Below are 21589 nucleotides of genomic sequence, written 5' to 3'. Positions count from 1 at the left end.
CAATCCACGCTCTTCTCAACTGATTTAACAAGGAGAGGGTAAAATAGGCTTCAGAGCATGCCCAGATAATCAGAGAAGAGGTAAAGTTATTTCCAAAATAGAAGATTCTTCACTGGGAACACCTTGTGTTATTTATCTTGATGGAGCTCCACATCTTCAACTGTGATGACACAACCCAGGGAGACAAGTGACCTCCCACACTTGGCAGGTCTCAGACCATTTTGGTCTTTATAAGCTGGAACTAATACTTTGGATTCCATCCAGAAGCTGACTGGGATCACTTGCAGATCACAGAGCTTTAGTCTAATATTCTCCCATATCCTTTTGGACTGCGTACATCAGAAAGGAGATGAATAAGAGGGAACATGATAAAAGAAGTTTTTGTTTGTTTGTTTTTTTGGTTCCTGGAAAATATCATAATCTTTCCTCTGAGGAAAAATGGATTAGATACTGACCGTAGAAGCAAGCACAAACAAATGATATGAGTGAATTCATTCTGGTGTTGCAGATGTTCTGAAACACTTCAGTCCTCCTTACGTCACATAGACTTATAACTGAATATAAAGACTAGTAAAGAAGTAAGGACTTTTTGACTTCTTGACCAGTTTTTCAGGTTTTGCACAAGCCAGTAACAGAGAGGATTTTTTCATTTCTGATGGCTATTTTGTGGTGTTAATGAATATCCAACTCCTAGTATGTATACCCACTGCTGTTGGCTGTTGTGTCCTTATTATCATTTTTACATCCCAGAGGGCTATAAAATGAGGGCCTATAAACCCATGGAAGTTTCTCTTGTTGTGGCTGAGTGCATTTCTGAGTCAATGTCAATGTGGTTGGTTTCTGAGCTTTACTTCTTATGCAGGCAAAGAGGAGAATTTGTTGCAAAAAAAAACCAACCTGTTTCGCTTGGGGTAACTGTCAAATTTCTGATGATCCATATGTTAATACATAGTTATATGTTGTTTTTTTTTCAAATACTTCCACTCTTCTGAGACCCTGCTTGGAGTACTGTGTTCAGCTCTGGGACCCATAGCATAAGAAAGACATGGGCCTGTTGGAGTGGGTCTGGACGAGGGCCGCGAGGATGATCAGAGGGCTGGAGCACTTCTCCTGTGAAGACAGGCTGAGGGAGTTGGGGTTGTTCAGCCTGGAGAAGAGAAGGCTCCAGGAAGACCTTACAGCGGCCTTCCAATACCTAAAGGGGGCCTACAGGAAAGCTGGGGATGGACTCTTTGTCAGGGAGTGTAGCGATAGGACAAGGGGTAATGGTTTTAAACTAAAAGAGAGGAGGTTGAGATTAGGTATTAAGAAGAAATTCTTTACTCAGAGGGTGGTGAGGCACTAGCACAGGTTGCCCAGAGAAGCTGTGGATGCCCCATCCCTGGAGGTGTTCAAGGCTAGGCTGGATGGGGCTTTGGGCAACCTGGTCCTGTGGGAGGTGTCTCTGCCCGTGGCAGGGAGGTTGGAACTCGGTGATCTTTACCATTCTGATTCTATGAAGAACCATTTTCTGAAGAACCATTCTGATTCTACGATAATATGGATCCATATATAAGTATGCAAAGGTTTGAGGCTATAATGGGACATCCTCTTTTGGTTCCGATGAGGCTGTAGCATTCCAGCTCACTCCAACCTACTTCTGACCTGTTATAATGATTGTTGCCTCCTCAGCTGGGCTGGTAGAGGTACTTGTCCCTTGTCCATTTTTCTTTTCTTTTTTTTTTTTTCTTTTAGTAAAAAGTGAACAACTACTAGTTAGGGTGTTAAAAGACATCATTCTGCAGAGTGATGCCAGTGGGAGATACCAATCTGCTGGTGGCACTGCTCACGTAAGCATTGTCTAACCCACTTTGTTCACTGCAAACCAGCTTAGCCTAAGCAGCAGGTCTTGACAAATATGATTTGCTTCAGCTGATGTGGAATGGAAGTTGCTTAAGTGAATAGTTCCCTGCCAGCAAATCCAAAGAAACAATAAACTCACTGGTGTTGTTTTTTAAGCAGCTTGGGACAGGACCTCTTTCACAGGCATAAGGGGATGTTTTAGTCTTCAACTTTCAGTAGTTCAGACCAACCATTACAGAGTTCAGCGCTGGTCACACAGGCAAGTCACTGGCGGGTCTGAAGGCACGGAGCTTTTAGAGAAGAGCCAGTGATGAATAGACAGGGACAGGAGGGAAAGCGGTAAGTTCTTTCAGCAGCCCAGAAGTAAACCATTTACAAATCAGTCATGAAACGTGTAACTTGTAAAGTATTACACATTGTTATAGTGCAGGAAATGAAATGCTGTAACGCAAGTCTCATTTGTCAGATTAGAATGAGCCCTAATAGCTATTTATACTAAAATGACACTCATGACCTATTTGCATGTCAGACAAATGAGTCAGTAAAACAAGCAATTGATCTGCCAGAATATAAATGAAAAAAGGTGGTAGAGTTCTCAGAAGGCCTTTCACTGCTGTCTTCTTAATTCAAATGTCATACTAGAAAACCCTGTGTCAAGTCATCCAGCACCGGGCAGTGTGTTCTGTAGGGTCATGTGTTCATTCCTGTTTTTGTTTGCTTGGTTTTGGTTTTGTTTTGAAATTTGGAAAATGAACATGACAGTTTTTCTTATGATCAGTCCTACTAGACGTGCATAAAATATTAAAAAGCAGCTATTGATTTTTGACATTGTCAACACCGGCAGCAGCTTGTATTAAGATCTTCATAGCATATTTACTCATTTCCAGCACTTTTCCAAGACTAAAATGCTGAAGCTGTCCTATTCCCTCTCCTGCTATTATTTGTCTACAAAAGAATGATGCCATGTAGCCCATCTATAAGCTACAGCTTTGAAGCTCTGCATAGATTCTCTGTTCTGTAATAGTTCTCCTGCAGGGCTCACAACCTGTTTCTTTGCACGAAATTGTCCTTGGCTGGTTCCTACCCAGTCCCTGGAGGATATATCTCAGAGGGGATAAATCTGGAGTGAACAAGCACAGTCAGCTAGAATAAGCCTTGCTGTAGGAGTCAGACAACTTGGGTTCTTTTCTTGGCTGACCACAGACCAGATGTTTGCTGCTAGGAAAATTACTTCATTTCTATATTTCCTTCTTTTGATAGCTCTTTGGGTTTTGCACTGACTCCTACTGAATGCTTCTACAGTGTCTAACACAACAAGGCCTTTGCTGCAGATGACACCTGTGGGAAATATAATAATAAGAATCAAAATTGCCATTTCACAAGGCTGTCTACTCCCTTTTCTGCGTACAACGTGGGACTTGTCCAGCACCTGGCTGTAGGGTTATAACAGTACATTTCCTGGGAACAAAAAAAGCAATATCCAAAGAATGAAATAAGAGTCAGTCGCTAACTCTTGCCATTCCTTTCATCCATGTGTGTAGACCTTTAGACTTGCTGGCCCCAAGAAATCTATCTGGTGTATATAATGTAACAGGTCCAGTTGCTTATTTGCAGAGGAGCAGTCCTAAAGATATGTCAGCTTGGCAAGTTTCCTGTTTTATTTTAAGGCTGTGCTCTACTGCCTGAAGGTAACGCATATGAATTTTCTCCTAGATGTCTGCATAAATTGGGCCAATTAAGTCCCTTCAAGAGAAAATCCAGACATAAGTGACAGTACATGGTCCAATTCAAAATGTTAAATTTGGTTCTGAAACTGTTTAAGGGGGTCTTGCACTCTGAAATGCCTTCAGGTCATAAACTCTAATCCTACAGCCCTCAGCTCTGTGGTGTCATGATCTGCTAGAATATGACTTTGCCTTAGTTAATGCCATAAGATTAGAATTCATTGTTAAGACCAAAGAAAATCATAATATTGAATAAGAAGGTAAGCTTGGCTACAGAGATGGTGTAGCAGAGATGGGATGAAATGCAATGGTATTACATGAAGACTAGTAGGAGCTACTGCCTTAAGCTAACAGTTCAGCTGGAAAAGTTGGAGCAGGAAGAGTCAGAGCTTAGGCATCTTCACAGAACAGAGGATGGCAGTGAGCCTGTCACACAACATATCTGTGACAAAGGAAAACGCGCTTCTCCTAAAAGACATTGAGCAGCTCTTCCAGGAGAGAGAAGACAGTAACTGAAAAGCTTGAACAAGGTACTGGTGAAACAACATCTGCAATATTGCAGTGCAGTTCTTGACATCCAAGCTCAGAAGAAAGGAATTTCAGACTAGAATCAGTCCAAAAAATCATCTGTCTTGGTGGTAGTGATTAAAAGTGACCAATTTGTTTAGCCAAGCAGAATGAAAGTAGAAAGGGGATGTGCTTACTTTTAGCATATACATGAGAGTGACTAATACCAGGATTTTAACTAGTTCTAACGGTGTTGATTTTCAAAAGAACTTAAACTTCAAATATTTTTCCTTTTTTTCTTCACAATCTCCGTAATGTCCAATCCCATCTGAAAGCCTTTTGTCTGAGAATTGAGCTTCTTTGTAAATTAACAGCATTTAGCAAACATTTTTTAAACCCTTTGGTACCTAATTAATAATATCTGTTATGAAAGCCATGGATTATATTGGAGTTCATAAAACAAAATTGGGTAAAAACAACTTTCTAGTGACACTTGCTATGTCTTTGAGCACCCTGCTAACTAGTCCAGGACAGGAAGCCATATGAATCTCCTCTACCTACACTAAGAATCTTCAAATTATATGTACATAGTGACTTTATAGTAAAATGGCTATATAAAATCATTCATGCTAGGCTACAGTGTGAAAAATCTGCATGAATGGGCCATATTTATTTAATGAACAGAGCCCTTACTATTTTGGTAGTCATATGTACAATTTTAAGCACAAAAGACTGCATTTTGGTATATATTTTTAAGAATCTGAAGGATATTGGTTCTGCCTCAGTAAGACCTCCTTTTGACATTTCCAGTGGCAGTATTGCTGTTGGAATGTCTTCATGTCACACTTAGCAGCTGCTTTCTTTGGGCCCCATCCAGCCAAAATTAGCCTCTATAGTTCCCAGGCAATAGACTTTCCAAAGCCCACACCTGTGCTCCCCTTCGTGACTTTTCAGGGAAATTTTCTTCCTTTCAGTAATCATGAACATGTCATTTATATTTTATTCCTCATCAGAGCCAGCTTTATAATTTGCAGTTTCCCAAACTTCAGAAGGGAAAGACTGAGAATAAAAATCCTCTAGTTTGGCTTCTAGACTACTAATTTTTTTCTCTTATCTAGTTACTGAAACACAAGTGATAAAGCTGTCTCATGAAAAAAAATTAGCACAGGATGTTAAAGATTTATCTTACCAATGAAAGTGATGAAGTTTTAAACTTTCTAATTTGGGGAAGGCTTGTTATAGTTACACTGTGGTACGAACCAGACTTTCTCAGTGCCTCAGCTACCACATTGTTGATGATGACTAGTGAGTTGAATATATTCATATTCAAGCTCACACTTCCGTGAATAAATGTCAAAAGACCCTTGCAAGTCTGTTCAGCTAATTGATTGACAAGACAAATTGATTGACAAGACAAGCTAATTGATTGACAAGACAATCAATAGGCAGATAGCGTAGTGACTACAGAACACCCCAGTCCCATATACTGTTTTTTGTGCTGTTACAATGGATGTCCTATAAACTCAGCCTTTAACTCCATATATATAAGATTAGGTTTAATGAAAATTTTCCAAATATTACAAAATTGCTATGTAATGATATTAGAAAGTGGGAGTATCAGTGTATACTAGTATAAAGAGAGTTTATCATGTATATAAAATATTGTATGTTTATTAGGTATATCTTTATTATACATGCATAATATATAGTATATACATAAATATATATCATTACTGTGGTTTATTTACATCATCACAAGATTCACTTTATAATATATATTAGGTAACGGCATATTCTATCCTACAGTGGAATAAATGCTATTCATGCCAGCCTTTTCTGCTATTTTCTTCCTTGAACAGCAGTATTAGGAGAAATGCAAAATATACCAATTACTTGCTGGTTAGCTGATGGATTAGAAAATAATTTAGTCAGCGCAAATGGAAGTGGAAGACTTCAGGGAAGCCTGATTCTTACCTAAATATGCTAAATATTAAATTTCTTCCTCATGCACACATACGCTAAATAAAATAGCTGAATCATGACTCAGCTTGTAACTCTGGCCCTTTTTTTCAGGACAGGCACAGAGGAAGCACTGTTGATTGTTCTCAGTTGGATGAATTGTCCAGAAGCAACTAAGCTGAGGTTCAAAACAGTGCAGAGTCCCTGGGGTTTCTCTTGCTCTCTCATTTGAAAGGAAAGAGGCACCGTGAAAAAGATTGTCTGTCAAGGCTGGGTACCAGTGGACTGAGGAGATCCTCACTAGTTTTTGGCTTGACTTGTCAAGAAATCAAAGAAACACCATCAGGCACCCCTCTGCTTTCCATCACAGAGCAGGGGCTCTTGCTGAAGCCACTAAAATCCCTCCTTTTCCAATGGTGTTCTTCAGTTAAACTCTCATTTGATGGACATCACTGAAGTAAATGTTCAGTGTCTTTGTGTGAAGCTTGTGATTGCAATTGCCCATAACTGTAAAACACAGGACTCTCTTACTCTTCAAAATGGGTCTGATTTTCAGTCCTCATTTAAACTTTTAAGACAAGGTAAAATAAAAGCTTTGAAATTATTTCTCACAAGATTGATGAGTAAAAGAAAAACAATTTATTTTGAAATTTTGAAGGTTAAACATTAGAAGCAAGCCAGAAAACATTCTGAGAACACCACAGCCATGAAGAAAATAAGGTGCTAGGACCATGTCTGGATTTTTATCTTCCTGATAATGCATGTTACTTACATTTTCTATAGCAATAGTACTTGTGACTGATTTTTATGCTGGGATTGTGAGAGATTTTCAGAGTTTGTGGCAGTGTAAGAATAATTTTCAGGGATGCATGGGTGTTTCAAGCAGATGTGTGAATATAGAGGATTATTTTGGATAGTCTGCATTCTGAACTCAGTATGTTTCTTCCAAGCATGTCTAAAATGCTACTTTCGTAAGAGATCTCCATAGAACGAAAAATAAAATCACACCTATTTATTGAATACAAGATACAAAATCATACATTACACTGCTCTAAGCACCAGATTACAACATATCCTAAAAAGCCGAGGATTGAGCATTTCTGTATAAGTTTAGGGTCAATTATTCCATGAAAGTAGCAATAAATAGAATTAAAATTCCCTATATGACAACATTCTTCTAAATGGCTGGGTACATGCATGTCTTCCTACAAAAAATATGAACTTTTTGGCATTCTCTCAGCCACAATGCATGGTGCTCCAACACAACAATTCAAAATAAGAAAGAAAAAAAAACAGGCTATGCATTTCCACAACCTCTCACCAGGGTGCTGGAACTGTGAGAGAAGGTTGTAACCAAATAGGAACAATGTATGATTTTTTATTTCTTATTTTAACATGGCAATGCTGCTGGTGAGCAAATTTCAACATACGTTGAATCCTGAATTGAGAAGGTACTAGCCATTTTTCAGTCATCGGGTTAAAAAGAAAAAGTTAAAAGCATAAAAACTTACCTTTTAGAACAGAAACAAAAGTGTACCTACATACTTCATCTACAATTATAGATGCAAACCGAGCATTTTATAGATTTAGGAAAATATGCCCTAAATGCCACCCTCAACAACTCTGAGAAAAGAGACTATTATTCCATATTTTTAGTCATACCTGTAGTCATACTGACTGCAAAGAGACTATTTCTGTGCCAAAGGCATTGCAGTTCTAATCACTAGAGCAACTGTTGAGAAGAGCTGAGGACTCGTGAAGCTCTTTTTAGTAGTGGTAATAATAGCTTATTGAAAATATTCAAAACTTGCAGGATTGAGTTCATGGTAGGAAACTACTGACAGAGAAGGAGGAATAGAAGACATTAAACATTTTTTTCTTCTATTTTTTGTATGGTACAAGACATAATTTATTTCATCACAGAATAATTACATTAGAATGTTTTCAGTTTTAATCAGATCAATTTTAATATGACAAAATCCAAATTAAAATCCTAAGTAGAGGATTAGCAAAGGCCTGCTTTGTTGCAGGAAAAAAGATAGTCAGGAAGAACAATTTTTAAACTTCATGTAATATGCATAGATACACCTTTATAAGTTTGATCTCACTGAATAGCTAAGAAATGCTTTAAAGTTAATTTATTATTCAATATGTTCAATTTTTATCACCTACAAGCTTGTAATTCATTGTACAAAACTTGGAAAAAAAAAAAGAAATATTTGGTTTTCTAATAAAGTCTTACATGTGAGCCAAATATCCAGTTTTTGTAATTATATGAATATACCAAGGATGTGTAACTCACAGATAACTTTATAGCCTACTGAAGAAATGATACAGAAATTACAGTGCTTTGGGATGAAGCAAAATTTAGTGGCTATAAAGCAGAATTCAAAATCAGAAAATTCAAGATAAGATTTTCAAAACTGCTTTGCATGGACCAGAAAATGTATTCTTCAGTTGGACATACAAAGAAATGTGCCTGATTTTCAGAGACGAGGTTGACCAGATTTTTATGATGATAACAATTTTCAAAACTTTATTTATTTATTGTCTGTTTATTTATTTAAGGCTGAAGTCTTAAGTACACAATTACAAGTAAAAGGCCCAGATCTTTAAAGACATTTCAGGATCTGTCTACTCAGTGTTGCAAGGCAAAAGCGATGTAGGTACCTGGACAAGTAAGTGATTATTGAAAAGGTTAAGATTCTGTCACTTTTTGAAAGGGGTCATGGGACATAACAGTTTTATTTACCTAGGCCCTGTAAGACCTAGTGGAACAATATGTGAATACACACAAAAATTTGCTAATTGATGGCCTGATTCTCTCAGTCATCTAAACCCACTTTGATAGACCAGGTCACTTTTGTCTATGTGCCTGATTGTTGACTTAAAGGACTCAAACCTTAAAATATGGCATTTAATTCTAAGAGAATTCGATTTTAAACTCCTATGGATAATATTGTTCTTCAAGTGATCCCGAAAAAATAAACGTGTTTTCCTTACGAAAGAAATGTTTACTTTGCAATTATAAAGCAACTTTTAGCAGGGGATTGCATCATGTCATTTCTCAGAGCAGAAATGGAGTAGGAACCATTCTGGTACGTATGAGTGACCAGCACCATATGTCTTTTTCCATATTGTTTTTGTTTGTTTACATTAAAATCACATTAAAGCTGCATGTTTAACTGCTCAAGAGCTAACACATCAGAATTAAGATGGTCTGCACAATCGTAATTCAGTCCACTTGTGTAAATCAATTGTTGTGTAGTATTTAAGTGCATGATCAAATATTGGCTTTCCACTGGAGCTTTTCCACATTCAGTGAATGGGCAGTTAGTCAACATTTATTTTATTCTCCAAATTGAGTGTGGGACTGCTGGCAAAATTAGCTCAACCGTTGCACAATATAAAATGATAAATTTCCTTCACTGGAAAGATTCCTCTGTGGAAAGCATTTTTGTCTTGCTTTCACTAGTAGAACTGACCATGCAACACTTCTACAGACCTGCAGTCCACACAAAATAAAACACACACCATTAATATCCAGCTGCAAAAATTTGGGCTGAATTCACTTTCCCAGCCTTTGTAACCGTCACTGAAACAATAAAAGCAGTGTCTTCTCTAACAAACTGTCTTTTATTAGTTTCAAGCAGCCAACACAGATGAGAGAAGACATAATTAATAATCTGTTCCTTTATGTTCAGCATCTACAGACTTGTAGAACCAAATACAAATTTATTACCTTTGTCCAAGCCTATAGAGGGCAACAGGATGGATTAGGCATGGCTGTGTACCAGACCAATAAAAATGGAGTTCATGCAAAGGTGTGGAATTACTGTTAAAAAAAAAAAAAAAAAGAAAAGAAAAAAAACCCAGCAACAACAACAGTTTTTCTTCCAAGAACTCAAGTTGAATTTTTGAGCTTGCATTTTAAGAACAAATTAAGGGGGTTTAAGTTTAACCTGTAACAGGAACATGATTTGAAAATGGAGAGAGGCTATAAATGCAGCATTTCTGTCTTGCCAGTTCCTTCAAGTTATTTTTTGGAGCTGTGATGTTTTTGGAAGCATTTTGGTGTACAACACTGTGTCTTGGCTATGCATCTGCACCATCCCTAGTCCAACAAAACTGTGTGCTTTAGCCCAGTACAAGAGTAAATATTGCTATTTCTGTTTTCCAAATGGAGAAACTGAAACAGGTAAAAAATACTTTCATCCACATTTGTGTAGCAGATTAAAATACCAACTATGATAAAATACCCTGGAACTTATGCAGCAAGCATAGTTCTATTGCTAATGATTTATAATCTTTCAGACCAAATCTTGAGACTTCTATTCATTTTTTATCCAGGTATCCTTGGTGGGAGTTTGTATTGCTGGAATATGAGAGCAGAATGTATACTTAAACACACTGGGACTTGGTCTGATATTTTAGAAGTATTACAGAATATAAGATAAACACCTTTTATTGCTTCATATGCCTTGAACTGACCTACAGCAAACTTTTTTTTTAATTACTTCTAATTCTACCTTGGCTTTTTTCGTACATCCTCCCACACTAATGCCTTATGTGCCAACTCTTAAACAGTTAAGCTGAGGGTACCTGAATACCCTGCTAAAAGATTTCCAAACTTCACCTGCATGTACAACTCCAGAAGATTTCTGATTGGTTTTTTTTCTTCTTCTTCTTCATTTTAGGACAATTATATGCAGAAAGACGGGCAGCAAACAGCAGAGCGTGAAAGCCATTGATGTTAAAATTGAAACCGATCCCTTTGTGAATGACCAGTATGATGCTTTTTGTGTAAAGGATGAAGGTCAGCACTGATATACTATTGAAATAATGCACAGTAATTGCTGTCTCAAAACATTAGAAGTTTTGCCTTCGATTTTTCTACCGCTGAGAGGCAAAGTGGGGATATTAAAAAATAAATCTTTATAGTAATGTCCTGCTGAGTGAGCCAACAGCTACAAAGACACTGGTTGCAGGAAATAAACTGCATTATCATTTGTCTTTGCTGCAGTTTATCAAGCTTAAAGACCACTGTTGATCAGAAAGATACCATTTTAGTGTTCAAAGAACATATTTATGGAAAAGGATATATCTGGCACCATCTGAGATACCTGAAGCACCTCCCGCACTCAGCACTGTAACTGAATGTAAATCAGGAATCTGGCTTCCAACCACAAAACACTGTGTTGTTGCATATCTATCCGTACACAGTATTTATATGAAAGTAATTTCATTGCCTCCATTTTATTTTTGTTTGTTTGTTATTTTGTTAACAAATATACACTGGCCTACTGGGGATGCTGGTGTATCATGGATGATTCTGAAAACCAAATAATTTCCAATTTAAGTTGAAGCTTAGACTTTGATATTCAAATGCTACAAACAAAGATGTAGTCCAAAGGCAAAGCATAAATTGTTACTGCTAGGTAGAATTGTATAAAGAAGTCTGGGAACCCCTGAAACAGATTGTTAGTGTCTGCAGTGAAGTTTCACATCTGTCTCATGTCAAAAAAAGAAGGGGCAAGCAGATGGCATTTACTGATAAACACCAAGTTCACAACACGGGGGCACTTTGATAAAGAGTCAGTGGCAGCAGTGAGAATGAAGATCTGGTTGAAGTGAAATGTGCCAGAGGTGATACACACCTATTCATTCAAACATTGCAGAGTTTGACTGACCATCCTCTCAAATAATTACCACGATGTCAACTCCAGGCTTCGTGCTGCTATGAGCGATGCCAGCTCCATCACCCAGTGGTTAATGCTGTCACACAAGCACCTTTGTGCTTACTGCCATGTTGTTTCTCACATACAAGAGCAGCTCCCTGTAAACATCTGCAAAACTATCTCATTGTCTTCCTTTAAATCTCTCTTTTGTCATCATTACCCCAAGGAGAAAAAACTTGTGGAGGGTTGGGCAGCTGTGGCAGGCTGAAATCATTGCTGTGACCACCATTGTTCCATTGTGCCCTGTGCTCTCCCCTGGCCCTCTCCACCTGCTGCTTCTGGCCTTACGCATAGAGGCTGTATCTCAGGGAAGGAACAGTGCTTGCATTTTGCATTTGTTTGCTGCTGGCAGTAAAGGGGCATTGGTGAAGATAAGAGCACAATTTGACAATGTTTTTGGAAAGAAGTCCTACTTAATAAACTGCACAGTTTAAACTCAGGGGAAAAATCAGATCATTTGCTAAAAAGAAACCACTTGTGAACAAGTTGTTTTGTACAAGGCAGGGAGTTTCCTGATGACAGAGTGGGATGATCAAGCCAATATATTCATCAAATAGTTTTTAAATACGGAAGCTTTTCCAGATGACAGTAAGGTTCCCTCTTTGAATATACAAAAATGCTGTGGATGCAGTCAGTGTTTGAGGGAAAAGGCTTAAGTGAAGTTGTGCAGCAAGGAGACCGGTCCATAGCTGGTATGGAAAGATCAAAGTCCGGAAAGGAAATAGCCTTCACACATGCGTGTAACACACAGTGGCACACAAGATAGTGCAAAGTAGTTGAATGTTGAAAGATCATGCACTTGAAGGATGCCACTTTCAGTTTTAGGAAACAGATATGCAGTAAGAAATAGCAGCAAACCTCCCATCACAGCCTCAGCCATAGTCAGTGACCTGGTTTGTCCACCTGCATGCAGTGCTGATGGCTGGCCAGCAATGCTTGTGGGAACAGATAAAAGCTGAGTCCTACCTGTGCTCATCCTAATGGAAAAGATGGCTGGATCTTTCCTCTTTGAAACCTGTCTAAAATGAGCAGAAGCTCAACAGCTCTCCCTCTTTGTCCAAGCTGTCTGGAGTCAGCTGAAGGCTCAGACAGGCTGGCAAGCTGAGGACAGGCAGAGGGAATGTCACATCAGCCTTCTCTTTTTCAGAAACTACACTGACCGTAATGCTTAACAACTCCATTCTCTGTTCTTAGGGCTCTGCAAAGGGCATCTCAACCCCCCATGGAACTTCTAGCACAAATCATTGCAAAAGTCCCTTCTTAGGCCTTGATTTACAATTAATCTTTTCTCAATTAAGATTGAGTTCAGTCAAATTGCTGAAGCATATATGCCAGCATGCCTCAACAGTGGTCAGATGCTTACAGGATCAGGCTTTTTTTTTTTTACCCTCAAGAGGAAAATACAAATTTTTATGTGCTTCTGAAATGGATTTGGTTCTGCACACAGTAAAGAATCACAGCAGCCTCTGATGCTCTGAGTTATGTTTTACTGTGAAAGATGTAGCTGTTATGTTTTATGAATGCTCTGAGTATATGAATGCTGCAGTTTTCATAGTACAGAAAAATTGTATGTCTTCTCAGTTTCTCAGAAAGAAAAGTTTTATGCTGTCTTTAGATCCAGGAAGACAACTCTGTTCAGAATCTGCTGAGATAAGCAAGTTTCTCTCAGCTTCAAGTGCCAAAAGTTACCTAAAAACATATTAGATTCTGCCTATTAAGAAAATGAAGTGTCGCATGTAAGTCAGATCTGGCCCACAGAGCATGTATTTGTTCTCTATCAAAGTTCATAGGAAAACACCTCTAAGTATAAAATAAATAAAAAAAGAACAACATAAAACCACAAGGTTGGAATTTTTTCCTACCAGATATTTTTTTTTTTAGGACAGCATAGCATTCAATTTCATATGTATATAATCATCATGATTCTCTCTTTTTTTTTTTCTTTTTTTTTTTTTTACAATGATCTCTTTGTTAATCACTCCCAAGTTTTATGTTTTACTGGTTCTTCCTTTTGGTGACCCGCTGATATTTACAGGCAACAAGTAAGACCTCTATTCTCTAAGGCTTTGATTTGCTGCCGTCATAGGAAAACTAAACAGGCAGCAACTTGCAGTAGCATACAGCAAAATGCAAATCAAACTTTGATAAACATGACTGCTGGCTCCAGATACCCGTCAAAGGTTGATGGCTTATGTGCATTTTCAGTTTGCCTTTTTCACTAGTAAGAAAAAAAAAAAAAAAGAATGTATTCTTTACATCAAATATATTAAATGTATGTTGAAAGAACAGTCAATTTTTTATTTGCTTTATATTTAAGCCATTTCTTTTTATTTGCCATGTTTTGCTATGGATATGAAGTTTTTCACTTTTTTTTATTGCCACAGTTTTCTTTTCCAGAGCTTTGCATATAGCTGACAGTGAATTTCCAGCTATCTGGTGATGTCATTTAAACTAATAAATGAAGTTATTCTTACCAACCCTATCTGATGAACAGGATATTGGCATCCTAAGATCAGTAGCTTACAAGCAGCACTTGCATTGGCTATGTTTGGGTTTTGGTTTTTGTACTTTATTTGTACTCATTATTTTTATCCAAAAAGAAAAATTCCATACACTTTAGTGTCTCTGCAATCCAGAAGAAGAAAACATTCACACTCATCTTTCACAGGGTTGAGCAGTAAGAGTTGCGTTTTCCAATTTCTTAATGACAAGGTGACATCCTATAAATTTCAGTGGTCTCTCGGGAAAAACTCTGCTGAATTGGATGGTTGTAAAAGGGGATATTTTACATCAAAGAGGATGTTTCATGTCAGCTTTCAGAGCATGGTACACTGTTTAAGTAGCCATTGTAGATAATCAGATTTCAGTAGATCTGCAGCTCTGCCAGGTGGTGTGGAACCTGAAGTCTGCATCTATTTCGAGTTGATGTTTTTTTCCATTGATCGTAGGCTGTCCTTTCTCTAGACAGTATTTTATCAAAATGTCTCTAAAAACCTTTACAAACTGATGAGATGCATGTAGCTTAAATTGAGAAACTGCTTCTGGATTAGGGAGGTGGGTTGTTGTTTACTTAAAGTGACTTGTGTTGACTCTTTCCAGAAATCATCTGTCACAAACTCCTTTCCACACATGGTTTGGTGTTAAATTTACTCTTCAGAGATGCTATAATTCCTAAAAGACAATCAAGACTGAATGTGCTAAATCAATTAATAAGAGGCATCTTAAATCTCTTGTAAAAGACGGTTTCTAAGTCTCTTGAGAGGTCTGTAGCCAGAATCACCACTAGCCCTGGCTAACATATCTGTGCTAAACACTTACATCCTTGCTGTGCCATTTATTCCTGCTCAGTTGTCAGAGGTTGCCTCTATCCTGAATTCCACTCGTGTATATTGACTTCTTCCATGCCTGCAGTGGGGATTGTCACTCCAGAAGACAACCCATGCCAAATTTCTGCTGACATGAGGCTCTTCTGTGCACTTGCACGTTTCCATATGTCTGTGCAGTGCTTTCTTGAGGCATAACCTAATCCATCCTTGCTTACTAGAGCTCAACTGTCCATGTATAGAGCCCTGTTAAGTGTTTGACCTCACTGCCAATATGTGGGTCAGATTTGCAACATCTGTTCTTAATAAAATGTTACCCAGAAGGTCACCTGCCAAGTCTTCTGCTTTCAGCTAATATTAGGACACCAGATCTCTCTGAGGTAAACTTAGCAAGGGTCATGATTTTCAGAGCTGGACTCGAAGTTTCCAGGTGTGAAGATGCAATGCCTTGTCAAAGACCACTGCTGTTCCTCCAAATGACAAGCTACTGCCAACACACCCTCTGTCACGCCTCGTGGCCTAGATCTGCTTCCTCTATTCCAGCAAGAAAATCACCCGAATGCCAACATTGGGCACAGGCTGTCCTTCCAAACAAATCCATGTTTTGCCACCTCCTGGTACAAAGACTACAAACAAAAAACTGAAGTGTGTCCCCAGAAATGGCTCAGTTTGATGAGCTGCTAAGCCAGTATCACTTCTGTGCGTGTACCAGAAAGAGCAGGCTTGATAAAACGCTGAGAAGGAATTGTCATAGCAACTGAGATTGCAGCAGGACTGAGATCCATAAAATGAAACCCTGAAAATTTCCATACTTCTTACACAAAAGAGGACTATAGCAAAATGGATGCAGGAACTGGAGTATGTCTCTGCAGGATATCGGCTGTCTCTTAGTCTTGTCCACTCTGTCACTCAGTATGGTCTGCAGAAAAGACACAACATTACTAAGTCTCATAAGAGAGATTCAAAAGTTCCACATACAATGTTTGTCCAGAAATGTCTTTAAAATCTCTCTTTTTCTTTCCATTTATACACAACAGCCAGATCTCTCCTTCAGGATCTCATTATTCTGTTATCACATCTGTTGCCAAATTTTACGGTAAAGCTCCCTTCAGCTTGCTTTCATTCCTGGAAGATTATAGTGTGCTTTTTGAAAGTGTTTGCCATAATGTAAATATATTTAATCAATGTAAGCATTATTTTTCTGCTTCCTTTGGCCAACATACTATAAAGCAAGGCTTTGTAGATATTAATACTCTCTGACATATAATTGTTCTATACAACCTTGGGACCAATTCTTCCCTCAGAGCAGACACACAGCTCCCACTTGTTCTGATGAAAGTGATTGCATAAATAAAGTACATGAAATGCAGGGGTATGTAGCCTTCCTATGAGGCAATAAAGTATTTTTTATTCCTTTCATCCACATCAAGTTTTATTCATCCTACCAGTTCACAGGAAACGCATTAGCTGCTAACTACTCCTTACTTCCTCAGATGCCAAACCTACATAAGACTGTACATAAACTGAGCTTTGTGTAGCCTCAAGAGCTTGTTTTTTCTGTCCATGTATGTATGCATTACTCCCACTAACTTTTGAAGGTGCTAGACAGTATATGTATGTGTACAGTATGGAGAATAGACTTCAAAGCTTTGACTTCAGTAGTGTGTCCCTTAAATTAGTGGCAGATGTTTTTCAGCATACCTGGTTAAGAAGTGGTTAGCCATCGGATAATTTTTTAAATCCTGACCAAAAGAACTTTCACAGAGCGTGGATATTTATCACACAATGTTCATTTCATTATGAGGTAAATAACAGTCAACATAAACAGGTCATATTTCTACATAAACATGTATTTACCCATGCCTGGATCAGAAGTGTGTAGGTGATGGGAACTCTGGAACTTATCAGGCAAGATATCTATGCAGGATATCTATGGGACTGGAGGGACTTGATCCCTAGCAAGCCTGAACTTTTGCAGAAATTAGATTGAAAAAAGCCTCTTTTCCATCAAAACTATTGCCCATTCAAAACCCTGGATCTGAAATGGTGTCTATGGAAAAGTTGTTCTTGTGTAGATGCTGTCCTAAAAGTAAGCTTGAGCAAAGTAGCAGGGGTGCTCTCTGAAAATGTTTATGCTTTTTAGGAGCATAGTTTAAGACTCCTATAGACTTGGAGGTCATTTTTTCAGCTTCCAAAAAAAAAGGCTTTTCAATGAACATAACCTTTCCTTAGCCAACTAAGTCATTAGGTTTTTGTACCCAGACAAACTATTTCAACAGGAGAGATCGATACTGGAACACAGACCTGACCCTGAGTTTCCCATATCCTGGACTCCTGAGCTGCTACCTATTAGCCTTTTTATTTTTGGTTGTTCTGCATCGGGACAAAGCATGTTTTGATTCTTCAGTTATTTTGGCAAGTGGAATACTTGTTTTTTCTTCTACAGTCAATAAGTGTTCTAGAACCATTGGGGGAAAAAAAAGCATATTTGAAAAAGAATATAGAAGAGTTTATTTTTACTAACGCTGCACACTTTATTGAGTTTCTTGGTAAGACCATGTTCTTGCACTGTGGAATTGTTGGTGGCAGGTTTTTTTGGTTGGTTGGTTGGTTGTTTTCCTGTAACCAAGAGATGTCTACTATAAAAAAGATGGTAACAAATATTGAGAACAAGGGGTCATGCCAAACCGCTCTTCAGGGAAGACCTTTGAGAGAAGAGAAACTGCAGTGCCTATCAGTTCTCTAGAAGACTTCAACTCACATTGTTGACAATAGCCAAGACTGTTCAAACCTGAAAGTGAAAGTTAAAACTTCAGTTTACACTAGTATTGACAGAGGCTTGATGGTTTCTATCTGTGCTTCTCTGATGCAGAACAAAAAAATGAAAATCAGTTTTGATATTGCGTACTGTAATTTTTACTTCCTGGTTCTTGGTGCCGTTAGCAGAAATATTATCAAACAACACCTTTTCAGATTTCTTGTCTGATAAATTTAGCTCACAGAAAGCAAAGCTATGTTACCCCTGGATTTTGTTAAGTTGAAGAGCACAAGTAACCATTTATAAACCATTTATTGTATGTTAGGTGTCTCTTATGGGGGATTGTGAGTATTTGAGAAGAAAATTTTGATTTTGAGGAAGACTAGAAGTTGTGTCCATCTCAGCATTTCCTTTCTGTGAACTTGGACTGGGTCATTTCTCCATCTAGTAGTTACTAAAGCACCAGTCTTGAACAATTACACAACCTTTTCTGCTGTTAAGAAAAAAAAAAAATTGTCCAAGCATTTGCTTTCCAGTCCCAGCCTACCCAAGCCTTTATTATCCTCTGTGGAAACAGACAGAGAAGACAGCTATAGCCTGACCTGTTCTGACTGATAGGAAACTAGGCCCCTCTAGATGTATTAGTGTTGCACATCAGTAACTTTATGCACCAGTAATATCACAGTTATCACATCACAATCATAGCCCAGTATATACCTTCCCAATTACAACTGAAAATAGTTATGAAGGAGCGTAAGAATGTGAATCAGAAGAGATGTATTTGTTTCTGTAGGTTTGTGCTCAGGGTTATTTTAGCCCTCCTGTTAGCACTGTATTTAAAGACCACTGAGAGGTCTCTACAATCTCGCTTCTTTTATCCTTTCAGACAAGCCATGTGGGGACCCGCCGTCCTTCCCTCACACCATCCTGCACGGCCATACTGGCTTCGAAATGGGGGATGAGCTGCTGTATGTTTGTGCTCAGGGGTACGTCATGGGCAACAAGGAGGCGGCATTCACGCTGCTCTGCGACACTTGCGGGGAGTGGTATGGGCAGGTTCAGGCCTGTGTCAAAGGTAAGCCTGGCACGTGGAGCACCCCTCCAGCTGGTCACGGCCTCCCATCAGCCCAGCCAAGGTGGTTTCAGGCTACATGGGATGTCTCCTGGGTCTATTGTCCCAGTGAAGGTCTTGGTGACCATAACATCCAAGTCTTGCTGGCCCAATGGGTCTTTCAGAATGCTGTTCATAGACATCGTGATAAACCATAGCAGATGACAACTTACTCATACTTGGATATGCAGAAAGTTCCTATTTGGGTAGCAGGAGCTATTTAAAATAAAAAAGAAATGTTTTCTGCCATGTTTATCTTTGCCGTATCTGCTGAACCCATTTCAGGGATTCACTGCAAGTTTTTTCCCAAGGTTATCGTTCAGCACTTACCTTCTACACCACCATCTCCCTTATCTTTCCCACAACACACCTTTTCTTTAGTACTAAACATTATTTTCAGTTACTGAAAATAATGCTTTGGAAAGATCCTTCATCCGGGGATTTAATATCAGAATCAGCTCCTTCCTGCAAATCAGTTGTTTTTGATCTTGTATGTGTTCATTCTGATCCTGAATGAAGTTTGTAACTTTTCAATGCACTTGCTTTGTTTACTCAAGAAAAGGGATTACTACTGATGTTACAACAAATATCAAAGGTATTTCTTTCAGAGTAGTTTAAAAGTCATGCCCAGGCAGTGTCAGTGAGCCAAAGACATTGTTTACCAGATAGAGTGTACAATGTAGGTTTTCTAAGTCCTCCGCTCTGTTTATTTTCACATGAAGCCACAGAGTTGCTACAGACCAGGCTACTGAAATGAAAACTCAGTGTTTATTCTTGCCCTTGGAAACCTAAAGCAAATATAGAGACAAGCCAGTATCTTTTTGTAGGAAGACACTAAGCATGGCCTACACACAAATAACATCTTTCCTTGCAGTAATCATGCTGAGGCTGTCTGTGGCTTTATCATTTGGTCACCAGCCTTATATTTTTACATGATGCTGCATGCTGCTGTCCCCTATGGAAAAGAGAAAACACCCCACAGAGACAGGGGCCAATACCCTTCAAGGGCACAGCAGATCCATATGCAAAATCCCCCTGCTTCTTTGTATTTGCAGCTCATGCCATGAGGTGGCTGGAAGCATCCAAGCCTCCAGTGCAGGCTGTTTGGGCTTCTGGACCAAGGTGAGGGTGGCTGGGTGCCTATAGCTCCAGCTGCAGTGGGACATGCTGACAGGAAAACTTGGTCTGTGAAAAGTACATCTGCTAGCATATTAAAAACTGCTGGTAGTGCACCCCTCATATTGAGTTTTTCAAAGTTTCACTTTTGCGCCATTTCATTGCTAGGTTGAATTGGGATGACTGTCCTTCAGGTGTTCTTGAATTTTTATTTGGGATGCAAATGGGTAATACAATGGTTATCCATCTTTTAAATCCCACACTTTGTCCAAGGGCTTGTGAGGAGCCAGTGTGTCTGAACTTAGGTTTAACTAGCCCTTTCCTACTACATGCTAGAGCACTCCTGAACTTCTAGCTTTATATGTGTGATAAAGGCCACTTCATTTAACTAGGTTAGGGAAATTAAAAACATATTAATAGAGCTGACTGTACCACAGAAGAGGGCTGTTGGAGAGTGATAGTAACGTACAGACATACACCTTGGGTTACATTTAGGCAGTGAGGTGGAAAAGTTAAAAAAAATATATATTTTTTTAACTTGCCTTATTAAAATGCATAGAATTTTTAAGATGTACCACACTTTCAGGATTTTCTTCTGCAAGCACAACAGTAGCCACTCAGATATTTACCTCTTTAAAATGAATGAAAGTGGATTTTCTTACCAAATCTTACCAAATTCTTACTCAAGGAATGGGACTTTTATAAAAACAAAACAAAACAAAACAAAAACACTGCTAAAAAGCTCTGGGAAATTATAAAAACAGAATTTCTTTAACTTAAACATACAAAAAAAAGAGATCTACCTTATATGTGTTAGGTTCTACAACAAACTTTTGAAGTTTCCCCTTCTTTAGAGATAAACTAAATAGTACTATGAATTCAGATTTAGATGCAATCAGGGTTCTGCCTACTCATTCTGTTTCTCACATTACTCCTCTCCGTGCATAAAGTTCAGAATTTCTCCAATATTTAAGAATAGTAGTCAGATAATCTTACAGACTGTTTTTCGGAGAGAGTATCACATCTTTAAGATGATATTTGTGGTCAAACAGACCCATTTTAAACAAAGGAATTGGCAGCTGTTGAACAACTGAGCAAGCAGAAAGTACATGCTCCTTGGAAATTGGATTGGAGTGAAGCAATCTAAATGGGATAGAGTCAGCACATCCATTTTAGCACCTATACATTTCTTAATGCCTAGGGTCTTGCAAGGAGTTATTTTTACTCAAGAATATATACCACCAGGTGGTGGATAATCAGGAGGAAAGGTAGCTCATAGTAGCAATGAGTCATGTCTGTGCACCAGGGAACCAGATATTCAAAACCAACCAAATGGTGTAGAGATACCAAAACCATTTCTGATGTCTTCCTGAATGATTTCAGCTTCCAGAACAGTTATTGCAAAGAGCAATTCAGATGATTAAGTGAAATACTGGATAGGGTGTTGGGGGAATATAGAGGAAAAGAAGGGAAAAAGAAAATCTACATCTGATAACCCAGTGGGCCTGAAT

The 21589-nt window shown here is 38.5% G+C and overlaps 1 protein-coding gene across 1 annotated transcript in view; it reads left to right on the top strand.

Annotated features, from left to right (window-relative positions):
* Positions 1–21589, top strand: part of SUSD5 (sushi domain containing 5) — a 48838-nt gene that overhangs the window by 15022 nt on the left and 12227 nt on the right. Inside the window, exons 3-4 of the mRNA XM_040546885.1 lie at positions 10730–10848; positions 18738–18926. Of these exons, the coding sequence (XP_040402819.1) occupies positions 10730–10848; positions 18738–18926 (308 nt within the window). The remainder of the gene's footprint in view (positions 1–10729; positions 10849–18737; positions 18927–21589) is intronic.

Source organism: Cygnus olor, chromosome 2 (genome assembly GCF_009769625.2).
Source record: "Cygnus olor isolate bCygOlo1 chromosome 2, bCygOlo1.pri.v2, whole genome shotgun sequence".
NCBI lineage: Eukaryota > Metazoa > Chordata > Aves > Anseriformes > Anatidae > Cygnus > Cygnus olor.
Note: the sequence above shows the minus strand (reverse complement) of the source record. Positions and strands in the feature narration are given on the sequence as shown.